Source organism: Melozone crissalis, unplaced genomic scaffold (genome assembly GCF_028551555.1).
Source record: "Melozone crissalis strain CALT ecotype California unplaced genomic scaffold, PUWL_Pcris_2 ptg000034l_1, whole genome shotgun sequence".
Lineage (NCBI taxonomy): Eukaryota > Metazoa > Chordata > Aves > Passeriformes > Passerellidae > Melozone > Melozone crissalis.
In genome coordinates this window covers 2,942,338-2,967,723 of record NW_026535812.1, presented here as the reverse complement: position 1 = coordinate 2,967,723, position 25,386 = coordinate 2,942,338, and the positions used below count along the sequence as shown (strand labels likewise).

The 25,386-nt window shown below is 44.2% G+C and overlaps 1 protein-coding gene across 1 annotated transcript; it reads right to left on the bottom strand.

The window, feature by feature from the left end:
* Positions 1-2,303: 2,303 nt before the first annotated feature.
* Positions 2,304-5,315, bottom strand: LOC128940737 (G-protein coupled receptor 55-like). The gene is made up of 3 exons (XM_054282381.1): positions 5,239-5,315; positions 4,103-4,380; positions 2,304-3,470 (listed from the first exon to the last, which is right to left on the bottom strand). Exon 3 carries the CDS (start codon positions 3,455-3,457, stop codon positions 2,540-2,542), a length of 918 nt encoding a protein of 305 aa, XP_054138356.1. The 5' UTR covers positions 3,458-3,470; positions 4,103-4,380; positions 5,239-5,315; the 3' UTR covers positions 2,304-2,539.
* Between the last annotated feature and the right edge of the window lie 20,071 nt (positions 5,316-25,386).

The following is a 25,386-nucleotide window of genomic DNA, read 5'->3' as shown; positions in this document are numbered from 1 at the left end:
GAATGCAGAATGAGTCATTGCTGTGCCTTGATCGGTGGTGCTCTCATAGCAGGCAGAGGCACTGGCTGTGCCCTGTCATGGACAGCTACTTGCTTTTCCACACCTCAGCCTGTTTGTTTCTAGAAAATTCAGTGGCTAGGTTCACTGGAGAAACACAGAGGAGATGCTCAGGTGAAGAAGAAATGCCTCAGGCATTTTTAACTTTCCTTCGTTCAGTGTTAACAATGCTTAATCTGGTCAACATCCCAGCCCTTTCTAAGCAGTATGTTATTGCTGAGGAAGGTAGCCTAGAAGCCAAAAATTCCTAAATTTAATGTTCATCTCCCTGCTGTCTACCAGCACTCTAAATTAATTACAGTGCAAGTTACTTTATGATCTATGGGATCAAGGATAGCAGGGTAAAAACCAAAGAACAGGCGTACTCAGAAAAAAGCTGAGCAACAGAGGAAGCATAAAACTACAGGTGAGCTTCTAGTTACTCCCAGTTATTGCAGTGTAAGCCCAAAGTCATGTCAGTGAAACTAATGGAGCTGCCTCAGGCTACAGAAGAGCAATTGAGATCAGTTTTCTCATACACTTTGGCATTTTCTGCTTCCCCGGGTACTGAGCAATCCCTGTTCCCTCTGTTCAGGCATTTTCAGTTGAGCTGGAGCCCTCTTGGCATGGCCCACTGCTTTGAGATGGAAAGTAACTCTTTTGCCTCAGCACTATTTTCTTCTATGATTTGTTAACTCTTTTTCCAAAAGGAGCATGAAGTCACAATGGTAAAATCTTTGTGTCTACTGAAGGGTAGTTAAAAGTTATGAGCATGGATGTGATGAGGATTCCTGGTCTGCTGGCAGGGATACTCAGTCAGATATTCTGAAGGTACTGAGGGAATCAGTGGAAATGGCCATTGCTATGGGGAGGGAATTCTTGCTGGAATATCCTGGTGAATTTTATTTTCAGGCATTTATAACCAGGACATAAGGTAAATACACAGTCCATGTCTTCTCAGATGCACAGTTCATCACCTGAGCACCAAAAGGACTCTGTCAACATCAGCACATGCTTAGGTCAGTGTTGGGTCAGTGTTCCCAACTGGAACTGGGCTTCTTTGGTACAATCTCATACATAGATTCACTTGAAAAACGTTCCCTGTGACAGACTGGAGCCCCTACATGTAAATCTCCAACTCAGGGGAGAAATCAGTACACACTTTGTGCATTAGCCTTGTCAAAAGTATGAGGAAAAGAGACAGTTCAAAGGCTGGGATTAGTGTCCCTGCCTCAGAGAGGTGCTGCAAGGATCCAGCTCAGCATGAATGTGAGAACTCTCTGGCTTTGATTGCTAAGGCAGCCTCATCCCTCAGGAAGGTGGCAGCTGATGGCTGGCACAGGGCTGCAGGCAGCAGTGGGGCTGGCCCAGAGCAGTGGGGTGCCCCTCTGCAGGCTGCATGCTCCTTGTCTTTGGGCTTATCTGTGCCTGTGAGTGCTGATAAGAAGTAACTGACTGGCATGTTAGGCTCTCGCTGCTTGATTATTTTTTATTGCCTTGTTTGCTTGGGGAATGGGAGTGCTCTGAGGTCCAAAAGGTTGCTTTCCCCCAGGGTTCTGTGTGCTTCTGGCTACTGCTTTAGGGATCAGGGCTGCTCTTATCTTATTTCCCCATAAGGTGGGGGCGGTTCTTTCAGGTTCATGTGTTTGCCATTGCATTGGACATGGGGAATTTATTTCATGGTCTTGTTTGGTTTGGCTCTGTTCATGAAACTATGTTTGTAACCAAGCAGGAAGTAACAGACGTGAAAACCCTGCAAGTAGGACAGGAGCTGGCGAGGAAACCTGGAACTGGGGGAGTCCATTAATGTGTGCTGTGTGGGGATTGGAGCCAGTGGCAGCATTAGTTAGATATGTGATGAGCTGTGACAACAGCTGTCACTAAAACAAGAGCTGCACCTTGAAGTCCAGCAGTGGAGGAATGATATGGAGATCTTGCTATACCCATGTGAACCTAAAGCTGCCTTTGCATTTAGTGTTACAATCATTATTTTCTTTTTTAAATACCATGTGCAAGTCTAAACCTGACAGGCATGTGTGTGTGAGGACAAGTGTAGGTGACCAGGACAGGGGAGGCTACAGAACTTAGTCTGAAGCTTTTTACCATGAACTTCAAGGCTTTGTTTCTCACCAGACCAAGTCTGTAGTGACTAAAGTTTTGCAGGTACAGGATGGACAGGAAAGCTGAAATACGCTACCACATATAAGTGAACATTTCTTTCTTTTCAAAGTGAAGAAAAATCACATCCAAAGAGATATGCATCACTGTTCATGTGAATAATTAAATATATTTTTACACATAAATAATGACAGGAAATTTCTTATGGAAAGAAATAAAAAAGTTAGGAAGAGTCTCTTGGAAATTGACTTAGTTCTGTTTTTTAGGAAACATTTTCAGCTGTGAATATTTAAAGCAAACTGCTTAGGCAAGAAGTTCAGAACCTTGTACTTTCCACAAAACCTCTCCACACATCATCCCAAGTAATGAACATGCAGTGCATAAATCAAGGCTTTTGCATGGCTCTTTTTTCACTGTTTTGCAATGGGTCTTCCAAGGACTCCTTTAAAACAAAATAATAACACACCCCATCGAGACAGCAGTTCAGGTTTGCCCAGCAAAGGGTGACCTGAACAAGGTCTCGTAGCACTTGTTGAAAACTGATGTGGATGACGTTGTTCTTCACCAAAAAGTACATCAAGTACGCCACGTGGTAAGGTGTGAAACACACCAGAAAGGCGGCCAGGTTTGTCACCACGATCCTCTCTGCTCTGGTGCTGTGTGTCTGGGGGTTGTCTGGCTTTCTGTGCCTCCTCAGGCACCGGACGGTTTGGGCAGTGCAGAAAGTCATGGCGGCCATGCTGCCGAAGAAGATGATCTCCAGGGTGCTGAGCAGCCCTGCGTTCTCCCACGTGCTCTTGGAGAAGTTGTGGAAGCAGGACGAGATGTTGTGGCCCTTTCCATGCAGTTGGAAGGTAGACAGTGTCCCTGCAGAGGTGCCCAGGCAGATGAGGGCACAGACCATGGCAGCTTTCCGGATGGACCTGAGGGTGAGGGCCACGAAGGGGTAGCAGATAGCGATGTAGCGATCCACGCAGATGCACAGCGAGATGAGGATGCTGCCGTACATGTTCACAAAGTACAGACTCTCCAAGGTGGAGCAAAACACAGAGCCCAAGTTCCAGTGGTCCTGAAGGTGGTAGGAAATTATTTTGAAAGGAAGGGTAAACAACAGCAAAGTATCCAGGAATATAAGGGCTATCATGTAGACTGTAGATTCAGACAGCTTTTTAACCTTAAAAAACAGGAATGACAGAGCCATTATGTTGAACAGCAATCCCAGGATAAAAGTGGGGGTGTATATGATGAGCTGGAACAGTTCCACAGAAGCACTGATATTCCCTTTGCCATGGGTGTCATTCATATCTCCAGGTGTGCTGGAAGAGAAGAAAATCACCACAAGGAAGGATGAAGATCACGTAGAAGACATAGAACAAAGGCTAATGAGGTCTCCATGTGTCCACAGCCTTGGAAACACTTTGTTCCCCTGCTGTGTGCTGAATTGCAGCTCCTGGGACATGGAGCTGCTCAGTGCCAGTGATTTTGGGGCAAGGTTGTACCTCAAGGGGAGGATGGGGCTTTCTGGTGCCCACCCTCACTTGCACTGTTAGCTGTAACCCCAGACTGTGCTGTCCTGTATTCTGGCTGGGCAGAGTATGACTGCACCATCCCCTTGAACCAAGGTAGCAGACCCTGATTTTAGGGTTTCTTGGATCACAAGGCTGGAACAATTCTGTGGGTCCTGTTTCCTGCATCAAGCTATCATATGAGATCTCAGGGAGCCAAGAACAGAAGGGTCCCCCACATTTATTAATGTGAAGCTCCCATACAATCACTGCCATCCTGCACTCCCTCCCACCTCCCCTGGGCAAAGAGGGACTGTGAGTACCTCTGGCCCTTCTAAAGGCTGTTTGAAAGCTGCAGGCAGGAAGATTCCAACAGTCAATTTCCAGCAGAGGTTAAGTCTTTGGTAGAAGGATGAGATTTTGTCTAAATCAGCCAGACTTACCAGAGCAGAGACAGGGGTTACAGGAAACATGCAGCTGGATTCACCTCTGCAGGAAGGGACTGAAGCAGTCAGGCAGGCACCCTCTGAGCTGAGCTGGGGTCACAAAGTAATTGCCTTCTTTAGAGGAAGGGTTCTGCCTTGATCCTGCCCTCAGACTTTCCTGATAAGGACCCGGAAGGTGCTCATTGGTTTCTGCAGTGCTGTAATCACTTAAAAATGCAAATGGCCAGGAATACCAGATCTTTTCCTCCAGCCAGTTCCATGACAGCAAATGGAACCTGTAAATAAAGTATGCCAGAGATCTTTCTGTCAGCAGCCAGAAATTAATTTCTCCTGCTGTTCTCTAGTTTTTACTTCAAACCAGTGTCTTTCCTACATGAGTTGCTGATTTTGGTGCTGTTCCATTTTAGATTTGTCAGCTGAGCAGCCAACGTTTCTGTCCTGCAGATCAAGTCACCCCTGTGAGTATTTCACAGGTAAACTCTCCCTTGCTGTGGTTTGAGAGATTAAGATCTCTTCGAGTGAGATTCAGATCAGCAAAAAAGGAAATTTAGTTCTTTGCTCCTTAAAGACACAGTAATGGCAGGTAAGTGAGATTCTGTAAATTCCTGGCTTAGACAGGAGTAAGAAAAGCAGCATGAAGCACTGTGGGCTTGATGCTGGGAGGGAGCCCATTACTGAGAGCCAAAGGAAGGAAAATTTAATTAAGGAATTTCTGAAAAGTAATAAATACTGACAAAGTTCTTTACTTCAATGCCTCTGTAGGAGATTTCATTACTACCTTCCTCTTTCTTCAGTCTTGTTTCTAATTTGTTTGATAGTGTGTCTAAGAAGTTCTGGGTCTAGAGAAACAGAATTTCAGCTTCTCACCAAGATGTTTAATTAAGAAAATTCTCACTATGATTAAAAGATGTTTCAGACTAGGATCTGTTGTGCAGATTTGTTAAAAAATAAACAGAAAAAATATTATATAAAGCATAAATCCAAAGGGAAGTTTTGTTCATTCATTTAAAAAGTTAGCTATGCTGTAAGCAATGCAAGTTATGTAAAATATAATTAGTTTTTGGCTCTTGTGACAGGAGGAAAGCTTTTAAGGCAAGGTTTTTGCTATAGTGAAATATCTCTTGTCATCTTACCTTCGGGCTGCCTCGTGCTCTGCTCGTTGGCTTTTTCTCCTTCGCAGCTTGTAGAATCCTGCAGCCTTGTGTTTTCTTTTAAGGCAGCAGAGTGAGCTGCATGCAGAGCAGCTGCTGCTCAGAATGTCAGGAAGCACCAAGTGCTGCTGCTTTTTGTTCCATCACAGATTTCCATGGCAGCGTGGGGCTCCCCAGCCGTGTCTGCATCACGCACAGCCAGTCACACAGCTCATTTAAGGATGTAAATCTGTGGGACTCACACCTCTGTGAGTCACCTTTTAAAATGCGGAAAGAAATCTGGCTCTACAGACCTTTCTTTGTTTTTCTTTGTTTGTGTCTTTTTCCTCTTTTGTGTGGCTTTTTTTGATTTTTTTTTTTTTTTGGTAGTATTTTTTTCTCGGTTAGTTAGTTGGATTTTTTGTTGGTATATTTTTTATTTTTTCTCCAATGCAGGATTTTATTGATTGTACATAGCATCCATGGGTAGAGTGTTAGTTGTCAAAATGTGCTTTGAGCTAAATCCTATCATTGCTTCCTTTACTTTTCACGATGTCAGAAAGGAAAAAGAGATTGCTGATTTTCAGTGGTGATCTGGTATGTTCAACTTGGTGTTTCAAAAGAGTCAAGGGTTACTCTTACATCTGTTTATACTCCTAGGGAGCAGGGAATATACCCATGGAGAGTGTCAGGTGATGATTTTGTTCAGGTAGAAAGGGGGGAAAACTGAATTTTTTGGCTGCTGTATGCATGTTTGCATGTGCTCTTTCCAAAAAAGAAAAGAAAAGCCACAGATGAAGTTTTGCTTGGTCTTCTGCATACCCCTTACATTTCAAAACTGAAGATTATATTGGCTAAATTAAATCTGTGAAAGAGATAAGGGATAGGAGATGAGAGAAGAAACAGTCCCTGGGGTTTCCCCAGGGTATTTTAGTTGAAATGACTCTATTTAAGGAAAAAAAAAGCAACACCACCAAAGGAAAAAACCCATAAAAGTTCGAATGAATAGAACCTTACCTCATTTCTCAGCTAGGTTGCACTTCTGTGTATCCTGTGGTGGTCTTGTGAGCGTGGCTGCATTCTGGGTGTGAACAAAACCCAGCCCAGGCAGGCACCAGCACCATGAAGGGAAGGCTGGGGCTGGGCCAGCAGGGCTCACATGGGCTCATTTGGCACCACAAACACCAAAATCCATTCTGTTCCATAATCATAGGAAGAGTTGATATTGAAGGATTAAAAGGTGATGTTGTTATGAATGGTGGTTATAAGTTAGTTATTTTTGTGGTAATTTTTTGGATATTTCTTGTTTAAAATTTAAAAATTTAGGATTGTGAGGTTTTGTTTTTATGGTTTGTATCTGCATTGAAAATTAAGTGAGTTTTTGGTTGTTTTTTTTTTGCTTTGTGGGAGGTTTTTGGGGTTTTTTTTGTGTTTGTGGGAGGATATTTGTGTTGTGTTTTGATACGTGTATTGTGTTAGTTAAATTTTTTATTTGTTGTTATTTAGGGTTTTATTGGAAAGTGGTTTTTTGTGGGTGATTAGGTAGAGAGGGTTTACAATTTGGTTAAATTTGGGAATGTTATTTTTAAAAAATTTATGATGTTTAGGAAAGTTTGTGGGGTTTTCTTGTTGGTTGGTGGAGATATTGTAATTTTGTTGATGATGTGGGAATTTGATGGGGTTTTTTTGTTATTTTATTTTTAGGAATTGAATTTATTGGGTAGGTTTTTTTAATTTTGGTGGGGGTTTTTTTGATGGTGAAATTGGTTTCTAGGAGAATTTGGATGACTTTTTTTTTAAATACTTCCATTGTTGTGGTTTTTCCCACAATGACATTATTGATATATTGTAGATGTTGATATATTATATGTAGATATATTTATATGTTGTAGATGTTTTGGAGTTTTTGGGGTTTTTTTTTAGCGTAGTTTGGATGAGGTCTAATTAATCACCTAACTAATTTGAATCTTTCAGCCTTTCTGATTAATTTTGTGGTGGAGTTTCTTCAGTAGGTGTTGTTTCTTGTTCCTCTTCATCAGCGACACCAAAGTGTTCATTTTTAGCCTGGTGCTGCCCTGGGCTGTGCAGATGCCACTTCTGAAAGTGCCACTGACGTTCACAGGGGGCTCTCTCCTCCCACTCGAGGTTTTCCCCCCCCTCACACGCAATCGGGGCTTTTCCTTCTGTCTCATTTCCTCTGTGCCCCTCATGCTCTGAGCACTACCCAGCTTGCTGGAGGCTGTCCCCAGCCAGGTGTCCCCAGCCAGGTGTCCCCTGCCTGCACAGAGCTCTGTGAGACTCCACATCTGGAGACAGATGCTGTGGGAAAGGCAGGATGAGGAAGCAGCAGCGGCAGGGGTGGTTCAGCCACCTCCAGTGAGGGATCTGCTTTTGTTCCAGCAGAATCCTTGTGACAGTGTTCACAGGGGTTTGAGGGTGAGGGAAGGGATGAGGATCTGACTCCATGTTTCAGAAGGCTTGATTTATTATTTTATTATATATATTACATTAAAACTATGCTAAAAGAATAGAAGAAAGGATTTCATCAGAAGGCTGGCTAAGAATAGAAAGGAATGAATGATAACAAAGGCTTGTGTCTGGGACAGAGAGTCTGAGCCAGCAGACTGTGATTGGCCATTAATTAGAAACAACCACATGAGACCAATCCCAGATGCACCTGTTGCATTCCACAGCAGCAGATAACCATTGTTTACATTTTGCTCCTGAGGCCTCCCAGCTTCTCAGGAGGAAAAATCCTAAAGAAAGGATTTTTCATAAAATGTGTCTGTGACATATCCTTGTGAGTTCTTCAGGGAAGAAAAGGCCAGGAAGGCACAGGCAGGGGTACAAATGCACCTGGACCAAGGTGTGAAGGCTCCTCTCCCTTCAAATGGAATGGATGAAAAGGTGTGATGCTGAGGGCTGCTGGGGCAGGGTGACATGAATCCCAGTGAGCAGCACAGTGGAAAGGCTGGGACAGCCCCTGAAGGACTCCCACAGTGTTCATTACTTGGGATGCAGGGGGAAAGCAGTGGGCAGCAGGGAACCTTTGTGATCTCAGCTCAGGCTCTGCTCTGTGTTAAGGGGATGTGTCTCTTCACAAAGTCCCCAAGTCCAAGTGTGGGTCCCTTTTCTTGGAGATGTGGGAGAAGAGGGCCACCTCTGCACCTCCTCCTCTGTCCTTGACACGTCTCTGTGTGTCATCAGTGCCACCAGTGTGTGAAGCACCTCCTGTTCTCCTGTTTCACATGATTCCTGATGCTGAATGCATCATCTTGTGCCTTTTTCCTCATGAAGGAGCTGCTTCACATGCACTTTTTTGTTGGCATTGAGGACTTTGCTAAATCACTGCTGCCACACATATCTCACCTTCAGGCCACACATATCTCACCTTCAGGACACACATATATCTCACCTTCAGGGCACACAGACCTCATCTTCAGGACACACAGACCTCAACTTCAGGACACACACATATCTCAGTTTCAGGACACAGAGACCTCATATTCAGGCCACACATATCTCATCTTCAGGACACACACATATCTCAGTTTCAGGACACACAGACCTCACCTTCAGGATACACAGACCTCACCTTCAGGACACTCATATCTCATCTTCAGGACACACATATCTCAACTTCAGGCCACACACATATCTTTAGGACACTCATATCTCACCTTCAGGACCCACAGACCTCAACTTCAGGACACTCAGACCACACTTTCAGGGCACACATATATCTCACCTTCAGGACACACAGACCTCACCTTCAGGACACACACACGTCCCTCAGTGGCAGCCAGAGAAGTTCTGCTGATTCCCTGTGCTTGACCTGAATGCCAACCTTCTCCTTGCAGTGCTGGGCTGTGCCCCCCAAGCTCCTCCTGGCTCTCCTGCTGTCGGTCCTGGCTCTTGGGAAGTGTCAGCATGGGGCTGATGCTGCTGTCAGCCTTCCAGCTTATGACAAGTCAGTAACCACACAGGGTTGCACAGTGAAGCCATGGTGAGGTTTTATCTCGATTTAAATCATAGCCTAACCAGTGAGGAAAGCATTTGCCCTGCTTGAGAAGAGAGAGCATCCACTGCTGTGATGCACAGCTGCCTGCAGCCTCTGGGTGAGCCAGAGGTGGGGTGAAATGTCCCATCACCTTCATCGGGTGGCTCTGCAGAGCTGTTTGCAACTGAGTTGCTCCATCTCGTGGCACAGGAGTGTAGCGGTTTGGGTTGATTAATTTGAGATTTCCCGGCCAATGTCGCAATGAGCGCAGTGGGTGAGTTGGCTGTGGGCTCATCACCTGTGCACTCTTTTTGTGCTGGGAGGCAGGAGCAGCACAAAGGCAAAGCGAGCTCAAAGCTCTCTGTGAAAAACGCCTATCACTTGTTTTTTTTTTTTAAGTTTTAAAGGTTTAATGATAATAAAATAGTTATAAAATAGCAATATAATTAGAATAATAGTAATTTGGACAATTTGGATTAGGACAATATGAGACAATAAATACAAAGAGTTACAGACAGTCCAGGTACCTTTTTCTGGGCAAAATAAGTCTGAAAAAGGACCCACGTTAACAGAGGATTAACCCTTAAAAACAACAGCCTGTTGCATATTCATACACCTCATACATGATGCATAAATTCCATTCAAACACAGGATTCCGTCTGGGCAGTGTCAGCTTCTTCCTCTGAATCCTGAAGGGTGTCGTCGTGGCTGAGCAAGGTGGGAAGATGTTCATTTCTTCTGATAATGGGGCAATGAATTCTCTTTCTCTGAAAGATTTAGGTGTCCTGTGGCTGCTATCTCACTGCGAGTGCTTTCTTTAAAAAGAGTATCCTACATAGCATAGTTTCTATTTTAACATTTTGTTATAACCTAAAGCTATATTTAACACACTACTTAAGAAAATTAACACAGCATAATTTTCCAACATAACACATAAAATCCTCATTTTAATATTTGCGAAAAGCCAGTCATAAAATACGCATTTTTCACACTCGCTTTTCCACAAGGCACTGTGAATGCCATTCCATATTCCTCCACAGGAATGAGGAGCTCAGCCTCAGCCCTGCCATGTGCCTGTCTGTCTGTCTGTGGTGTGCCACTGGGAGGAACACCATTGTGTGACCGTGTTCACAGGGGTCTGAAGATGAGGGAAGAGACGAGGATCTGACTCCATGTTTCAGAAGGCTTGATTTATTATTTTATTATATATATTACATTACAACTATACTAAAAGAATAGAAGAAGGGATTTCATCAGAAGTCTAGCTCAGAATAGAAAAAGAAAGAATGATAACAAAGGCTTGTGGCTTGGACAGTGTCTGAGCCAGCTGACATTGATTGGCCATTAATTAGAAACAACCACATGAGACCAATCCCAGATGCACCTGTTGCATTCCACAGCAGCAGATAACCATTGTTTACATTTTGTTCCTGAGGCCTCCCAGCTTCTCAGGAGGAAAAACCCTAAGGAAAGGATTTTTCATAAAACATGTCTGTGACACCATCGTGTAGCTCAGACAGTTTATCCCAAGCTGTCCCCACCAGCCGAGTGCTCCGCTTCTTGCCCTCGCTGGCATGATGAGCAAGGCAGAGCCCAAGCTCTGATGGATCTGGGTGGGGAGGACCAGAGCACAGCAGGGCTGAGATGAAGCTGTTCTGTGGAGGAAGTGGCCACAGGGCTGCCTGTGTGTGCTCGTGGGGCCGAGGGTCAGGAAACTGCTGAGCTGAATCAGTGCTCTGACCACAGGCACTGATGTCTGTCACCGATGTTTGGTGTCCTCTGGGAAGGACCAGCCAGCCTTGGCTGTGCAAGAACTCCCCAAGAGTCCTTCAGTGCTGCAGGAGCTAAATCTGCTGCTTGGGCGAGCAGGTGAGCTGCTCTGGCTCTTTGAGCCTTGACATGTTCAGTGTTGAACTGATCTGATATTTTTGGAGAGACATGTCTCGGTTTCCACAGAGAAATCAGCTGGGGATGCTCTTGTGGGACTTCTGAGTCCAGATCAGCAGGGTGGGTATTTTCCATCTCAGTGCCCTGAGAGTGATGAAATTTGAAGCTGGTGGAGGTCTGTCTGTGGTGCTGCAGATTTTGCATTTTCAGTTGTTCTCTGGCTCTGCAGAGCAGGCGTTAGAGAGAGGCTCATGCACCCCAGCTGTGGGACCTGAATAATACATCACACCTTGTGTGTTTCTTCTGCCTAATGGCTGAGTCATTTTGACACTTCTAAGGTATTTTTTTCCTGTTTAAACCATTAGCTACACTGGTCTTCAAATTATCATTACTCTTGAAAGACTTGCGACAGCATTTTCGCAAATCTAGTATTTCCTGAGAGATCATACAAACTCCCAAACCATATGACTGACCTGGCAAGATCAGACAGGCACTTTGGAACTCTGCAAGGTAGGGGGGGGGGAAAAAATCAATTACTGAAGATGGTCAAGATCTCATTTTATTTTTCACAGTTGTGAATTGCACGTCAAGCTCTAGGAAAATAACTGCACAACTGGAGCTCCTTTCCAAAAGGCACTTGCACTCAATTTTGAGCCAACTGTGCTCTTAGATAGCTGAAGTACTGTGTGCATCCTGTGGTGACCAAAGAGTCTCAGTCAGACCCCCCATCTCATGGTTCTACTTCTTCTTAAGGGGAACAGTCAGTTTTCCTTGCCTCGTTTCTGGGTGTGTAATGTGTCTGTGAGAAACTGCCAGAGGTATGTACAGCAGGGAGGGAATGCCTCTGAGTGTCATTTCATTACAAGAAAATAATTAATGGAAAAAGAACCCAAGAGTCATCTTAGGCAAGAGAAAAAGTGTGGCTCGAGTAGCCAGAGCCAGCAAAGGATGTTTAAGGGAAGAATTAAAAACTGAGTGAAGAGAAAAACTCGGGTTGGCAGCTGAATCATGATTTCCAGTGTTCCTATGGTAGCAGAAATTGAAAGACATCAAACCTCCAAGTTTAGATAATTAGCATTAAGAGATTAATTAGTTAGGAATGCAGTGACAGCAGTGAGAAGCTGACAAATCTACATTTCCCTGAGTTTCTATAGATAAGATATTCCTCAAAGGAAATATTCTTACAAAATTGTATGTTTGCAAAAGACCTGCTTGTGGGGGAAAAAGGGAAAATTTAAAGAAATATTTCTACTAGAATTCATTTTGCTTTCTCTGTTTTCTGCTCTATTACTTCATTATGTAAACTGTGTGTACCATTGTTGTGCCAAACATCACCTCACAGTCTATTTTAATGTTAACAGACCAGCAGCAATGCATGTATTTATGATACCATGATGTACTGGTAAAATTTAACTTTTCAGCACACAGAGGATTTGGCTGCTAATGAAAATCTCTTTCCTCCTGCTGCTGCACAGTTGGACACATCAGTTTGGTGCTTTGTTAATGTTACAACCCATTTATCAAATACTATCCCTGCTGAACACTGTGCTGATCAGGTGTGGTGTTTGTGCCTGGACAAACCACTTTTAGGGTGATTTAGGTTTCTGCACAGAACATCTCAAAGCACCATGACGGGCTTTGCATGCAGGGCACAGCCGAGGTTGGGATTTTTGTCCTCTTGTCAATGTACCTGTTCTGGTCCTGTCTTGCTGGCATACACAGGGGCTGGGGTTTGGGTGGTTTTTTTAATTTTATGTGTGGGAAATCAAAGCAGGGATAATAAGAAGGATTTTCCAAAGATTACACAAGACACCTGCAATGGAGTGCAGTTTCCCAGGTCCAGATATCCAAGACCAAACAATTTTTCACCTGTTCCTTCCTGGGGCCCCCCAGCTCTGTCTGCAGCCCATGAGTGCATCAATTATGGCTGGATGTTCACACCCTTCTAGAAGTCCTACATTCTTCTAAAAACCTTTTCTGTATCCCCTTTCCTATTCAGAATTAACTACTGTTGGGTGGTAATTGTTGAAACTGTGTTGATAGTATGTAGTAACAAACAAAAGGAGTATTAAATGATGTTGTTTTATTTCCTTTCAGGTTTCATATGTATATGATCACCTAATTAATTTGAATCTTTCAGCCTTTCTGATTAATTTCAATAACATTTCAGTTGGGGTGAGGCTGTGTGAAGGAGGGCAGGGAGAGCTTTGTGCCAACCTCTGTATCTAGAGGATGCTATCTGTGTATATGTCTTGGTTTTGGAAAGCCAGGAGTCTGCTAAGGAAGGCAGGAGCCTCCCCTGAAATGGAGAATGTAAGCCCTCCCCACCCCTCCCAATTGCTATAAATTTTAAATTAACAGGCTCTCAGGCAAAATATGGGAGCAGGCAATAACAGTTCTTTAATAAGGAAAAGAGGGAAAAAAAGGATAAAATAAACAATGCAGTACACTAGAACAACACTGACAGAGTCAGAACCCAGCCTGACACCCTGTGGGTCAGAGTGTTGGTGGCAGTCCCATTGGAATTGTGGCTGCAGCCCTCCTGCAGTGTCAGGGGTGGTTCTGCTGGAGCAGGGATCCTGTAGAGAAGGATGTATTCTTCCTCTGAAGATCCAGTGGTAGGAGAGGCAGCTGCTGTTCCTCTGGGGAATCCAGTGGAGAAGCCGTGCTGGTGTCTCAAAACCTCTGGATTATATCTGGGTAGCAATGCTTGGCTCCTCCCTCTGGGCTCACATCTTCCAATAGGATGCTGCAGTTCTTATCAGCCATGCAGTGACATTCAATAGTCTGTTATCAGCAGGTGTCCCCTCCCCAGGGAGGAGTGAATGTGGTCACTCAGAGAGAGAGATAAGGCAAACTGCCCACTTGACAAAGGTAACCTGCCATACCGATGGTAATGGAAAACATCTTGCATTGCAATCTTCAACAGTATGCAAAGTTAGAGATGTGTCCCCAGAGAAAGGGGCCAGTGTCTCCACAAGAAAAAACAAACCTGGGTTTCAACCAAAGGAAAGGAGAGCTGCTGTTCCCGCCCTATCCCTGCTGCTCCTGCCCTGTCCCTGCTGCCATCTCCCCCCTCCTCTTCCCACAACTTTGCTTCCCTCAGAGCTGGTGTGCACAGACTGAGCCTTCACCGTTCTCTTCCTTTTTAAAATGCCCCTTCAGTGAAAAGTTTAAAGGGTTTTTAGTGGACAACATCCACTGTGAGTTTAAAAATGTCCATCTTCCTTCCTGAAAATGGAGCTTGTTTGCTACCGGGACACGCCTGCACTTCAGACTTCTCACTCTTATTAATTTCAGTGAAATCAAATTCAATGAATAAATATATGACACTGATGAAGATGTAACATGCATTTATCAGGCCACATCCTTTTCCTGTTGTTTTCCTGGTAAGTGTTTCTAAAGTCAAGTATTAAAATATTTTAGCATAAAAATTTCTCTGGTCTTGAGCATTTTTTTGTAAACAACCACAACCACTGAAGCAATACTAAATAGGTCTATACATGCTGATTTAGCAGTCTGGCTTGTAATCTGAATTAAGTGGGGAGCTGGAGAAAGTGGTTAGAGTAAATTTTTCTTTAACTAAAAAATTTATTTTTTTAAATATTCTTACCGTAATCTGGTTTTTGCAGAGATGATGCTTGGGTCATGTTTTTCAGTGTTGACACCTGGTTCTTGGGAGTAAATTGTTCCAGTATCCAGAACATTGTTTCTTCCATTCTTTTTGATCTCATAAACTTGTGAAAAGTCAGACCAAATTTGAGATGAAGATGAGTCCAGGCTTCTAGAATTGCAGTTTAATGACATCTAAATAGCCTGTCACATCTCAGCCAAATCTCTACCTGAAACTGTAACTGGTGGCTTAAAATTTGTTCCTCCCGAGTTGTTAAAAAGAGTAACTATTTTTTGTACTTGTTTTCTTTTTCGTTTAACCTGTCCTGGTTTATCAAACTGAGAAATACTATTTCTGCAGGAGAGCTCTTATGATTCTGGATTGAGGAGAAGGTATATTTTTGGAGGTTAATTTAAATTTAAATTTAAATTTAAATTTAAATTTAAATGTTAATTTAATTGGAACTCTCCCCCAGACAAATGGATGCACTGTATAATTATGGTTTTTTCCTCTTCTGCTCAACAGCACCTCCTACATCAACATCCAAGGGACTCCTGGTAGGGGCAGCTGCCATTCAGCAGGACAGAGATTTTCAGCCAGGTCTTAACAGCATGTAAGCTACAAGGTAGGGGGGAAGAAAGGGTGTGTGATGCTGTTCTATTTGTTAACTTGATGCTAGTTACACCAAGACAATTTTTACTGTACACGCTGGAGCCACAAAGCGAGAGCTGGGTTTTGTTTGCACCCAGCTGAGTTTCCACAGCTCGAGCAGTGCTGGGGTGCACTGAGGGAGCCCAGCTTGCCTTCAGCCTCATCCCAGCTGCCAGGGGTCCAGGGCTGCCTGCTGCCCACCAGAAAAGGGGCTCTGGCTGTGTGGGAGCCCCATTGCCACCCTGTGCCCTGCTCCGGGTGAGCCTTGCTCAGAGATGGGCGATCTCCACTTGAGGAACCTCTCTGCCTGTGCTGAAGGGCTGTGCTTTAAGGTGCTCTCAGTGTTTAAAGGTGTTTCTTTCCATGCAGGTCTGCCTTCTCTAAGGTTCAGGAGGCAGACTGCTGCTGAAGGCAAACCAGAGGGTCTGGGTGCTGTGAGTGAAGCTCTCAGCCAGAAGCAAACCCAGGCAGGGCTTTCATGTTCGTGTTCTCCTCGTGCTGCACGTCAGTCATTTCTGTACCCCCAGTTCTTCCCCTTTAGCTTTGATTTCACTGTGCTCCAGCTCCACATGTACATGAGACCTTCGGGTCTCTCAGCTCTCTGACATGAGAAGAAAGGTGACTCAATCCCACAGCTTTCAGTGTACAGGAAAAAGCAGCCTTTTCTCACTGCTGAGGGAAATCTGGGGCAGATTCTCAGAAGAGTCCCAGCTGTGGCTTGCTGGCAAGCATCAAACCTGGGAAAGGAGCTCTGTGGACAGGTAACTGCCAGGGAGGGTGAGAACACCAAGTGAAAGAGGACAGAGGATGCTGCAGGGCAGGAGGGGGGATGGCTGCTCAGGGTGGCCCCTGTGGGTGCACAGGGATGCCTCTCCTTTCCCTTCCTAACTTCCTACTTTAGGTGCAGGTAAGAGGACAAGCAAAGTGGAAAGTTTTGTAAGGAACCTTATTCAGTTTAAGCAAGTGAGTCACAAACCAGTTTTGAGAACTGAAAGGTAAGGCTGAGGAGCCAAAATTTAGGTGCAAAGTTAAGGAGCGGAAGAGGGTTTGAATTTCAGCTGAGGCCATGGTCAGGGACAAAAACACATTGCCCAGAATGTTAAAATTTAGAGTAATTGCTATTATTGTAGGACCTGGAGAAGGACTGTGATGTATATGGTACTTTAGATGGTACAGCTACTTGGAAAATTAAAGATTTTGCTGAAAAGCAGAACTAGCCCAAAATTTGGACTTGCTGAGAGACTGAAAATTCTCTGGATCACTCCCAGTGTGTATGGTCCTGTGGTGATGGGGAACAGAAAGTGGTTTCTTTATTGCTTTCCAATATGTGTATTTTTCTGACTTTCCTTTCCAATATGTGTATTTTTCTGACTTTCCAACCTTTGCAAAGGGATTAGTGTAAGCCATGTGCCTGGTCTTCTCTATGCAGTGTGTGTGTGGTTATATTAGAGAAATATGCAACCACAGGACAGAGGGGAGTTAAAATCTTTAAAAATTTGAGGAAATGTCATCACCTGATGATTCCTAACAGGCTGCTGTTAGGTTTGAACTGGCAGGCATGTTTAAAAGGAGCACAGCTCAGCTGTGAGTGTCATTGTCATGGTCCAAGGGGCTCTGCAACATCTTCCTCATCTGCAACACCTTCCTCATCTGCAGCATCTTCCTCATCTGCAGCATCTTCCTCATCTGCAGCCTCTCTGCAGACCTGCCCAGGCTCAGGGAGGGGATGGCCACTGAGGCCACTGGGGCTCCCAGCTGCAGCCCCACAGCTGCTGGCAGCCTGCCCCAAAGGACTTGTCCTTTTGATGGCAATGCCTAAAATTTGGCTGCGACTTCATGTCTGGGTGGTTAAAAAAGCTGAGTGACACTTCTGACCTTGGTAGATCTTTGTGGATCTTTGGGCTAGACTTTTGGTTTCTGAGTTCTAGTTACAGTAAGAAAAAGCAAAAAGCCCAACTCTGCAGATACCCACTCTTAAAAAAAAAAAATCAATTATTTTAGAAATACTTTGCAAAGTACAATAATCTGAAATGATTTCAAAGCCCAGGTGCCTCTTGGTAATGTAAATCTGAGCTTTTGGCATTTACAGATCTTACTGAAGCCCATGGGTGCCCACTTCTCCTTCCAGTCAGAGGAATTGAGAAAACATCTGACTGCTCCTTTTACAGTGATAACTGAAAAATCAAGGTCTCCTAGACCAGGCTGATGATGGTGAGAGCCTGGTGTGGGTGTACCACTGACATTGGCAGAGTTTGGTGATGGAATCAGCCACACAGAGCTCTAATTCATTTTTAAAGCATTTGGTGTTGGCATTGAAAGAAGTTTCCATCAGTGGGTAAACTGGGCACAAACAGGATGAAAGGTTTATTTGGTGATATTTCCGGATTTTTGCAAGGGTCAAACTGAAGAATGCAGCAGAAAGTAAGAGACAGCAGCTTAAATGTGGGTGGCAGGAAAACCAAACCATGGCTCGTGTGGCCAGGGGTGTTTCAGAGGCAGAAGGCTGGAGGCAAACTGCAAGACAGTGCATGGTGCATGATCTTTGCTGAAAAATTCAATGTTCAACCTTGTCAGCTTTCCATGGAGGACAGCTCTCACTGGCTGATTTGCTGGAGTGAGGCGTTTTTATCTCTTCTGTCCTAAAAATCACCATGGACACATTTTAATGTAATGGGCCTTGTAGTTGGTGCAGCTAGCAGAATATTTTTATTTATTAATTTTTGCTTCTCTTTGTCCTGCCTGCAGTATTGAGCCAAGACAGAGGCAGCTCCTGCTGAGCTGGACTGAAATCTGCCAGTGATGACACTTGAGGCATTGGGCTGAGCTGGGAATGAATAATGGTCCAAGAGAGAGCAGCATTTTTATTGCAGCATGAGCATGGAAAGGGAGCCTGTGCTTGTTTTCACACACAGCTCTGGCTGTGCCTCTGGTCTCTCTTCTGCCTGTGGGTTGCCAGAAAACACCTGAGAAACTCAGGTTTAGCTGGCACAGACTTTGTTTGGCAGAGATATATAAATGAGAGATGATCCAGCTGAATTCCCCAAGCTGAATTTCTAGCTCTGGAAGTCAAAAGAGAAGAAAGAAAAGAAGGTTTTGCTGTGTAAATTTAGCAAATGTGGTTTGGAGTAATTTAGAGAAGCTTGTGACTCAAATAATGTCTACTTTCAAGAGAAAGATTTAGTTCTCAGGATATCTTTGGGTTTTAAAGGTGATAATTTTCTAACAATTTTACTGTCTTTATTACACTTAGGGCTCGTTGTTACACTGAAAAAGAAACAACAAAAAACCCCTAAAGGAATCACACCAGAGTCCAGATTTCAGTATTTTATGTGCCAAGGGATCTATGGTGTCAAGGCAATTATGTCACAGAGCCTGGCTCTGCAGTGTGATCTCAGTACACGAGAAGGAGAGAGCTGGAAAATGCTGAGATCTCTGATTTTATGGGAGCTGCTACATGCTGGGCACACCTAGGACAATTCAGTGCAGTGGGAAAAGAAGGACAAAGATTTGCAGTTGTTTTGTTCACTTTGCAGTGTTTCAGCAACTTTTTCAGCCGCTGTAGGAACGGAGAGCAAGTCTTGCTTTCACTGGGTTGGAATTGCCTTTGGGTAAGACTTGGTGTAGTAGCAGAGAAAAGGCACTGTCTGAAAAAGGTTCAAAGTGGAGGTACTAGGCTCTTCTAAAAGACATGGCATATTCTTTTTTAATTTTTTTTTTTTGTATGAGGAAATATTGAGAAAAATTACCCAGCCAGTGTCAGCCTGAGTGAAGGGGAAATGAACCATAGTAACACAGCAAATAAACAGATCAAAGTCATCAGAAAAACACCAAAAACTGCTTTTTTTTTTTCCAGTAACACCAATTAGTAGATTAATACAGATACTGATGGTTGTTTGAACTCTCATTAACCCACAAGGGCAGTCATGTGTGGTCTCCTTTCCAGAGCTCAGCCAGCATCTGGCATAATTATTGGCTGCATCTTCTTCAGTAATGACTTGATTGGGGTGGCAGAGATGCTTAATAAGCATCTGTATGGTTTCATCTGCAGGATGCAGATATCCAAATCCACAGAGAGCTGATCTGAGAGCCCCGATGTCCAAACACCCTGCTGTCCTTGGGGAGGGCAGAAGTTAAAATGTTGAGTTTCTAGCTAGAGATGCCAGAAGCTGTTCAGGGGCTGCTGAGGGACCCTCACTGTTTTCTGTGTTTGGCACTGCAGGAGGGGCATTGCTTGAGGTGGAGCAGCTGTTTTCATCTTCAGAGTGTGGCAAAATGCAGCTGAGAGCACCTCTGGAAAACTGGAGAGGAGCACTGAGCACTGGCACTGCTGTGCCAAAATGAAACTTGAGCTTCATTTCAGCACATTGCACAAAAGATAAAACATATATTTTTAATATATAGCTCGTGGGACCAGACAACCTGAAGAGTTTCTCTGTTAGCTTTCACATGAATGTCTCATGGGTTGACTTGAAGTCACATTTTTAAAAAGGGAAAACAGTGGGTTTGGATTGGGGCCTTGATGTGGTGATCGTGGGCATCCGTGGTGTTTGCAGTTCCCAGAACTACAACTGGACTTCACCCATGTGCTGAACTGGGTAAATTCCATCTTGGCTGGAATGAAGATTAACTGTGGAACAACATCTCTCACTCACCAGTGTCATTTTCCAGGTGTCAGAAATACGAAAATGGAATGAGTAGGCTACAGCTTTAATGTGAGCAAAAAAAGGTGTTTTCCCCTAATTTTTTTTAACATGAAAATCCAGCTGTCCTTGAAGCTGCTGTGCTTCAGCAAGTGGGGGAAAACCAAGTGCTTTTTCAAATCTCCCACAGAGGTAATGGCTCACGACCTGGGTGCCGTGGAACAGACTGCAGGGTGGCTGTGGGGATGGGATTTCTCATGGGAAATCTCATTCCCATGCCTCTGGGACATTCTTTGCCCCATAGGAAGCTGGCCACTGCATGTATCTCCAGAAATGGGGCTTGGAAACCTAATGGCTAATGGAAGCCTTGCAGAAGCACCAGGCTGGGCTGAGGAGAAGATAAATGGCAGGATGTGTTTGTTTCAACACACCTGCACCATGGGCAAGCTGTGAGACTTGTCATGAGGTCTGCAAGCATGCCCTGCCTCCCCCCAGCTCTGCCTTTCGTGCTTTAAATGAGTGAGCACTGTGGCCCTCAGTGCAGGCCGCGTGGGCAAGGGCAGTGGGCATGGTGAGGAAAGGCTGCCAGGGGCTGGCTGAGGGGTTTTTGCAGTGCAGTGGCTCAGGTGGTGTAAATGAGACCGTGTGGATGCCATCCTGGTGCCCTTTACAGATGTACAGCAGGTGCGACTCAGTTACTGAGCTCATTCTTGGCAGGGTGAGTCCTCACCTTGGAGCAGTGAGTGCTGGAGAAAGCAGTGCTGCTCCTAAGACCTCTAGGTGAGGCAGAAATGACAGTGATTTAAAAAAGAATTAATTTAAAATCCCCAGGTCCAGCATGAATTTGGCTCTGGTGAGCCCTCTGTCATGCCATATGCTGCAGTGAGTACTACCAGTGTTTGGCTTTTTATTTGATATATATATTTTAAAATGAAATAAATGAAAGCAAAACCTTTGGCAGGGCCAAAGGCAATAACTTGTGCCACTCCAGGAGCACAAAATCACCCTGCAGGGCCTGAAGCAGAGCAGCTGCTTGGCTGCTGCCCACCTGCTTCACCTTTTCCCTCCCGTGTTTGCTGCTGCGCCTGTGCCGCAGGGATCGTGTCTCACTTTCAGTCATTCTGACTTCCTCACATGAAAGGCACTCTAGAAATACAACTACTCTTAGTCTGCTCAGGTGTGCTTCAGTGCTAACACTTGCTTTAAGTCTTTGTGTTGGCCTGATGTTCGATAGATAGAAGATTGCCTGAGTGAAGCTGTTGTATCCATGTGGAAGGGGTGAGCTTGATTTCTCTGGAGTTTTCAGCCAACACTGAGGTTACAGAGCTGTGACAGCTCATTGCACAGTGCCATTTTGTGGCAATCAGTTCCTAGGAGTGATCTTCCAATGCAAATAGCTTTCCTGCAGACAGAAAATCATTTAATTATGTGTTCAGAAGCAGCACGAGAGCCTTCATCTAATGTTCTCCATAGTCTGATGTTAAATAACTTTAAAGAAATAGATGGGTTTTGGTTTTGATTTCTTCTGTTTCTCACACAACTTTACACGAGAAATAGTTGTAGCTGCTTACAAAAGGAGTTCACAAAAGCAGCTGAAAAAAGGCACAATGTGAGATACAGTGGCAAAAGGCACAACTTTTAAGAGTGCTGGGCCGGCACAGCCACAGAGCAGCTCAGGGACACCTCTGGGGAGATGCCCAAAATCTTGCCTTGAGCAAGAAGAGGGGTCAGAGAGGGGCTTTCTGTGCCTTGTGTGACTTTTATGCTGGGAGCAGATTTGTGTCTTTGGACTGCAGCCACCTTGGAGTGCCCAGGCAGATGCTTGCCCTGACAGCAGGCTCAGCTCACCCTCTGTGCTCTGCTGGGGCATCCTCTGCTCCTCTTCCTCTGCCTTCCTCCCCCCTGCCCACACAGCAGCTGAACTGTCGTAGACATCTTTTATGAAAAATCCTTTCCTTAGGATTTTTCCTCCTGAGAAGCTGGGAGGCCTCAGGAACAAAATGTAAACAATGATTATCTGCTGCTGTGGAATGCAACAGGTGCATCTGTGATTGGTCTCATGTGGTTGTTTCTAATTAATGGCCAATCACAGTCAGCTGGCTCAGACTCTCTGTCCAAGACAGAAGCTTTTGTTATCATTCTTTCTTTTTCTATTCTTAGCTAGCCTTCTGATGAAACCTTTTCTTCGATTCTTTTAGTATAGTTTTAATGTAGTATATATTATAAAATAATAAATCAGCCCTCTGAAACACGGAGTCAGATCTACGTCTCTTCCCTCATGCTCAGACCCCTGTGAACATGGTCACAGCTGAACAGCAAGAGAAGCTGCTGCACCTTTTGGTGACTGAGCCTTTGGCAGTGCCAGGAGAGCAGCCAGAGCAGAGTGTGAGGAGTTTGTGCTTCTCTACGTGTCTAGCAAGCACACTAATTTGAAAGCCAGCCAAGCCAGCTTTCCCATTTACACTGTTGTGTCACTAACAGACAGGTTTGTTTTCAGTTTGCCCAGGACAAGCACATTTGCTCTGGGCTCACATTTCTGCCCCTTTTCCCTGTGGGAAGTCCTTGGGAACCTTTGGGTGTGTGGCAGCCAAAGTCTCTCAGTCGCCCTGGCTGCACAGAGGGGTTGTTCAGCTGCTGTCCTTGGCCACTGTGGTGCTGAGCAGGTCCCTGCAGGCTGCCAGGGCAGGTGACAGTCCCCTCAGCAGCTGGCTGGGCTCTGCTTTCCCCTGCTGCACTTGCCAGCTCCTCAGAGGACACTGCCCCTGCTCCTCTCCTCGTGTTTGGGTGGAAGGATGGAGAGCGTGCCCAAGGCTCAGAGAAAGCAGCTAGTCTGAAGTGGAAAATTAATGTGAGGAGGAAAACCTCAGCAAAACCACTTTGGTGAGACAGTCACAAGTCTGTACCTTTGAGTAGCCTGGGTCTGTCTCTTGTTTGCCTGTGTTTGAGGCAGGCTAAGTTGTGGTGCTGCAGAACAACCCCTGAGTGACGTACCCTGGAAGGTTTGGGTCTCTCTGAAGATCAGTTTCAATCTTCCAGCCCATTTCAGCCTTTTGTCACAATCTGGAGGCTGCCTCGGGCAGTGAGATGGCTGCTCTTCTCACTTTGGAGTTTCCTGAAAACTCGAAATTACTTGATATGACAAACTATACTAGAGTGACATTTATTAGGCTTCCTTTGTGGTTGTTCATCCTCACATGGAAAAGTGTCTGGTTTATATTTTTAACTAATGTATTTAATCATAGTGAAAAGATGTTGGGCTGACTCTCCAGGGCCCATGCCCATCTGTGGCCCCTTGTGAGAGGGCAGGACACCAACAGTGCTTGGATCCAGGCTTGGACCCTCCCTCAGGTGCCTTTGAGCTCATAAATCATGCATGATAAAAGCAGCATATGAAGGCTAGAAAAAGTTCATATATTAGACCCTCTACTTGCTGTTAAACCAGTTGAATTTCCTTTTTTCGATATCATTGTTGTTGAAAATCTTTCAGAAGGGACTTCCCGGCCAATAGAATTTTTCAAAAATTCTGGCATTGTTTTGATGCTACTTTCATAACATTAGAAATTATTGGAGTGCCACTGAGTTCTGTGCTCAAGTAGGGAGATGAAGATGATATAACCCAGACAGGAAAAGAATTTGGGGAACAAATCCTGTGTGGTTTTGTGTGCTGGGAGTTTTTGTTTGCTTGTTTAAATTGGGGGTTGGGGTTTTTTTCCAAACTACTTTTATGCTCCTCTGTCCTTCAGTTGGGTGAGTCTACAAAATACAGCTTGGGTAATCACACTGATGGCTGAACAAATGCTAATTGTAGAATATTGGAGTGATCTGCCATTGATAAAAATGCCCTCAAGAAAAATCAGCTGTCTTCTACATTGTGGAGGCCTGTGGGGTTTAGTCCAGTTGGAGAAGTTTAGTGGGAGGAAAACAAAATTTTGTGTGGTGAATATTCTCACCTGTGGCCTGAAATGGCATGTCCAGAAAAAAGAATGTTCAATACAGCTCCTCTGTAAGGTCTGTGGTTAATTGTGCAATCCTGATTTTGTCCAATTCACAGAAGAGGGCAGAACTGAAAATGCAATTTTTAAAGGCATTGTTTTTGGTGTTTATGGTTAGCACTTGATTTTTATTTTTTCCACTAAGACAGTACTTTTTTGACTTTATAGTACAGCTGAGGCAGTGAGGAGAACCTGAGTGTGTGAGGGGTTCACATTCAGGTTTCCATCACTTTTCTGTGTATTAAAAATAACACCAAGAGAGAAGAAACCGCTTCTGTTGCACTGAACCTGTGTATCAGCTCAGGAAGATTTGGGTTTTTAAAATATCAAATGCTTTTCAGTTTTATCCATCATCAAAATTGCTTTGCACCTTTCCAAGCTGCAGAAGGATTTTTATTGCTTTGTCCTGGTATAAAACTACAACCAACTGGAGATGCTCCAGAGTTAACAGTGGATTCCCCACAGGAGCCTGTGTGTAAAATCCTGATTTAGAAAGAACTGTAGCTGCAGGGCAAAGGCAGGACTTGAGTGCATTATTTGAATGTAAGTTCATCTTGAAAAGCAGTGAATTGAAAGTGACACCTTCTTGCTCAAAAGACCTGTGCTCTTTTGTGCTAAAAAACAGGACTACTGCAACAGCCTGTAAAATCAACACAGCTGTGCGCTCTTCCTTCTTTCTCTTAATTTCATTTTCATTTCATTTCTCAAATTTCAAGCAGGCTTAGCAAGGCTGCTCTCTTTTAGTTATACAACAGGCAAAATTCAGACCAATGAAATTATGTACAAAAACACTTCAGGCCAACAAAGAAGTGGCACTGGTGGCAGTAAATGGGAAGAAAATAGTTTAGTTTAACTTCCAGATTTTGTAGTCTGGGTTTGCAGCCAGGAGCACACTGAGAGCAGTGGCTCACAGTGGCTCCACCACTGCCCATTATTGCAGCTTAATTAGCCCTGATTTAATAATCCCAGCCTTTCTGAGGGGTCACAGGTGCTGCTGTTGCTGAGTAATTTTTTAGGCAGGTAGTGCAGGTAGAGGAGAATTACACACTGCTGTCAAATTGGGAAGTTAAAATGTATTTTCAAATCATACACTTCGCATGTACAGTTTATTTAGTAAAACTACTTCTTGCTCACACATATATTTTGTATGCAAAGTAATGTGAAAAGTGCAAAGAAGAAAGGTTGACCCATATTGAAAAATATTGAAAATCTGTAAGTTTCTGAGTCATGGACTCAGTGCACTCAATAATGTTTAGAAAATCTATTCTTTTGGAAAGCTCTTCCTCTTGCTCCTTTGCAGAAAGCAGCGAAGATGATGACAAAAATGTTTTTTCACCTCAGCTGTGGTCATAGTTTTAGTACTAACAA